The 3,809-nt window shown below is 41.9% G+C and overlaps 1 protein-coding gene across 4 annotated transcripts in view; it reads left to right on the top strand.

The window, feature by feature from the left end:
- Positions 1-3,809, top strand: part of fam3a (FAM3 metabolism regulating signaling molecule A) — a 10,693-nt gene that overhangs the window by 3,212 nt on the left and 3,672 nt on the right. For all 4 annotated transcript variants that reach the window (XM_046057400.1, XM_046057397.1, XM_046057399.1 and 1 more), the window contains 5 exons: positions 1,419-1,442; positions 1,557-1,683; positions 2,048-2,106; positions 2,197-2,247; positions 2,357-2,441. In XM_046057400.1, the coding sequence (XP_045913356.1) occupies positions 1,419-1,442; positions 1,557-1,683; positions 2,048-2,106; positions 2,197-2,247; positions 2,357-2,441 (346 nt within the window). The remainder of the gene's footprint in view (positions 1-1,418; positions 1,443-1,556; positions 1,684-2,047; positions 2,107-2,196; positions 2,248-2,356; positions 2,442-3,809) is intronic.

Raw genomic sequence — 3,809 nt, 5'->3', positions numbered from 1 at the left:
AAATTGTACACCTCCACAAGGCTGGAAAGGGCTACGGGGAAATTGCCAAGCAGCTTGGTGAAAAAAGGTCCACTGTTGGAGCAATCATTAGAAAATGGAAGAAGCTAAACATGACTGTCAATCTCCCTCGGACTGGGGCTCCATGCAAGATCTCACCTCGTGGGGTCTCAATGATCCTAAGAAAGGTGAGAAATCAGCCCAGAACTACACGGGAGGAGCTGGTCAATGACCTGAATAGAGCTGGGACCACCGTTTCCAAGGTTACTGTTGGTAATACACTAAGACATCATGGTTTGAAATCACGCATGGCACGGAAGGTTCCCCTGCTTAAACCAGCACATGTCAAGGCCCGTCTTCAGTTTGCCAATGACCATTTGGATGATCCAGAGGAGTCATGGGAGAAAGTCATGTGGTCAGATGAGGGTGGTAGCATCATGCTTTGGGGGTGTTTTTCTGCACATGGGACAGGGCGACTGCATTGTATTAAGGAGAGTATGACCGGGGCCATGTATTGCGAGATTTTGGGGAACAACCTCCTTCCCTCAGTTAGAGGATTGAAGATGGGTCGAGGCCGGGTCTTCCAACATGACAATTACCCGAAGCACACAGCCAGGATAACCAAGGAGTGGCTCTGTAAGAAGCATATCAAGGTTCTGGTGTGGCCTAGCCAGTCTCCAGACCTAAACCCAATAGAGAATCTTTGGAGGGAGCTCAAACTCCGTGTTTCTCAGCGACAGCCCAGAAACCTGACTGATCTAGAGAAGATCTGTGTGGAGGAGTGGGCCAAAATCCCTCCTGCAGTGTGTGCAAACCTGGTGAAAAACTACTGGAAACGTTTGACTTCTGTAATTGCAAACAAAGGCTACTGTACCAAATATTAACATTGATTTTCTCAAGTGTTCAAATACTTATTTGCAGCTGTATCATACAAATAAATAGTTAAAAAATCATACATTGTGATTTCTGGATTTATTTTTTTAGATTCTGTCTCTCACAGTGGACATGCACCTACGATGACAATTTCAGACCCCTCCATGATTTCTAAGTGGGAGAACTTGCAAAATAGCAGGGTGTTCAAATACTTATTTTCCTCACTGTAGTTCTAGCTGCTAAATGTGAGTATTTGGAAAGTTTATCTTTTTTATATAACTGGAAATGTTATATTGTGGGATTTATGACTGTTGGTGAGGCAAAACAATCTATTAAATAACATCACCATGGGCTTTAGGAAGCCGTGATGAGCATTTTTCACTATTTTCTGACATTGCAGAAAGCAGAGGTAGACGAATTCATAAAGATTTAATTGTTTGTAGCAACCCTAAAGACAAGTAAAGTGTTGGTTTATTCTTGAAAGCCTTTCTGGTATGAGTTTAGTTCATTTGAGTGTGAAAACTTATTATTAAAACATATTTTTTCAGGTGCAAGTGAGGAACCAACGCCTGGTAAGTAGAGGAATCTGCATGATATGACCATTTTATGACTACTCTCCCTGTCAAGTATCATCATCATGGTGTTGCATCTTTATCACCGTTGACTAATGTATCATATGTTTTTAGTTGAACCCCGCCCTCGAAAGTATAAATGTGGACTTTCAGCACCCTGTCCCCCAAAACATTTGGCGTTCCGCCTGGTGTCTGGTGCTGCCAACGTCATCGGGCCCAAAATCTGCCTGGAGGACAAGATGTGAGATTCAGTGCTTACCACTTTCTTTCTGTTCAATTATGTCTTTGTGTCCCATTTTGTCTCTTTCCTCTTTTTTGTTTTTTGTTTGGTTTTTTTTTTGGTTTCACACACTGTTCTTTTTTCCCCCTCTTTGCTGTCCTCCAAGGCCTCCAAGTCTGTCTGGGGAGCTGAATGCAAGTATTCTTTCAGTCTGTCTGCCCCCCATTTCTTTGGTTTTGTCTATAGTCTTGGTCCTTTTTATATTTGTTTTTGTTTGTTTCTTAAGTGCCAGGTAATGTGTATAATTGTGTAGATTTAATGACGATGTGCAAGGCAAGGAAGTGCTTCAGTTGGTGCATCAACCTCTCGTGTTTCTATCCCACAGGTTACTGAGCAGCGTGAAGAACAACGTTGGCCGAGGACTAAACATAGCTTTGGTCAATGGTAAGAGTGTCATCCACCATCTTTTAACCAATTGTGTTGTGTTAATAATTTAAGCTTGTGTTAATTGTGTTATCTGGTGTTTTGTTCCAGGGGTGACAGGAGAGCTCTTGGCCACTAAGACCTTTGATATGTGGGCAGGAGGTAATACAAACCAGACACTAATGTATAGTATATATTTCACATCTGGTGCATATGGCTTGACATTGACAAGTAAACCACAGTTTATAGTTCATCTGATGTTTGTTGTCAGATATTTCTGACCTGTTGAAGTTTCTCCGGCCGCTCCATGAAGGAACACTCGTGTTCGTGGCTTCCTATGATGATGCTGCTACAAAGTAAGAATCCATTATGCGCTGTTAGTTCCAGTCCAATACCTTACCCTTTTCCTCTTAGGTGAACCTCAAAGCAAGTTTTCACAGATGGTTCTGTCATCAATTGGAAAACATTTTGTAGAGTAAAATAATTCTGTGGCATTGCTACAGAAAACAGTATTTTTAATAGCTAAATAATAGCAGGGCTCACAAGTCTTATAAACCAATCTGCTGTCAACGTTACAGTCAAATTCAACATTATACAGGCTACTTTTCTGAGAATTTATTGATTTTTATTTATTCAAATATCTTTAATCGTCAATAACGCCATATTAGTATGTTAATTAGCATATTAATGTTGAAACCACATTATTGCCTGGTCTCGTGGCATTTTTCTTTGCAAATGCTGCAAGATCAGTCATTGATCTCAGCTCACAGTAAGCTGATGCAGGTAGAATGTGTCCAACTTGACGGCGCCGTTTTTATACCCCGCCCCTGCAGTCACCTGCAGCTAACGTTACACTATCAAGTTGGCGAAAGTCAGCCGCTGTCATCTCGAACGCACCAATTTTCAATATTTTGGTGACATCTGGTGGCTGGTTCATTTGTTATTGGAAAACGTGTTTCACTTTCGGTAAATACACACTCTGTTACCCTCAAAGGCCTCATGGCCCTAAAAACATCAGGGATGTAAAGTGGTTCAACCTCAGAGTTGAACCAGACACTGCCATTGAGACGTTGTTAAAGCCCAAGAGGAGTCTACTGAGAAATGGTAATAGCCAGCATTTCATTAGAATTGAATTTAACAGAGGTTAAGCACTTACAGTGGGGGAAAAAAGTATTTGACCCCTTGCTGATTTTGCAGGTTTGCCCACTTACAAAGAATGCAACAATCTACAATTTTAATCATATGTACATTCTAACAGTGAAAGACAGAATCCCAAAGAAAATCCCAGAAAATCCCATCATATGAATTTATAAAAATTGATGACCATCTGATGAGGAAAAACAAGTATTTGACCCCCTACCAAACAGCAAGTATTCTGGCTCCTACAAGCCAGTTAGTCTTTCTTTAAGACACAGCCCCAATCCCAACCAATTATCTACATCAAATACACCTGCCTCACCTCGTTACCTGTATAAAAGACACCTGTCAACACCCAAACAACCAGCATCCAACATCACCACCATGGGCAAGACCAAAGAGCTTTCTACGGACATCAGGGACAAGATTGTTGATCTGCACAAGGCTGGGATGGGCTACAAGAGAATCGGAAAGCAACTTGGAGAGAAAAGATCAACTGTCGGTGCAGTTATCAGGAAATGGAAGAAGCACCACACCACCGCCAACCTCCCTCGGTCTGGGCCTCCACACAAGATCTCGCCTCGTGG

Source organism: Micropterus dolomieu, linkage group LG08, assembly GCF_021292245.1.
Source record: "Micropterus dolomieu isolate WLL.071019.BEF.003 ecotype Adirondacks linkage group LG08, ASM2129224v1, whole genome shotgun sequence".
In the NCBI taxonomy this organism is placed as follows: Eukaryota; Metazoa; Chordata; class Actinopteri; order Centrarchiformes; family Centrarchidae; genus Micropterus; species Micropterus dolomieu.
Note: the sequence above shows the minus strand (reverse complement) of the source record. Positions and strands in the feature narration are given on the sequence as shown.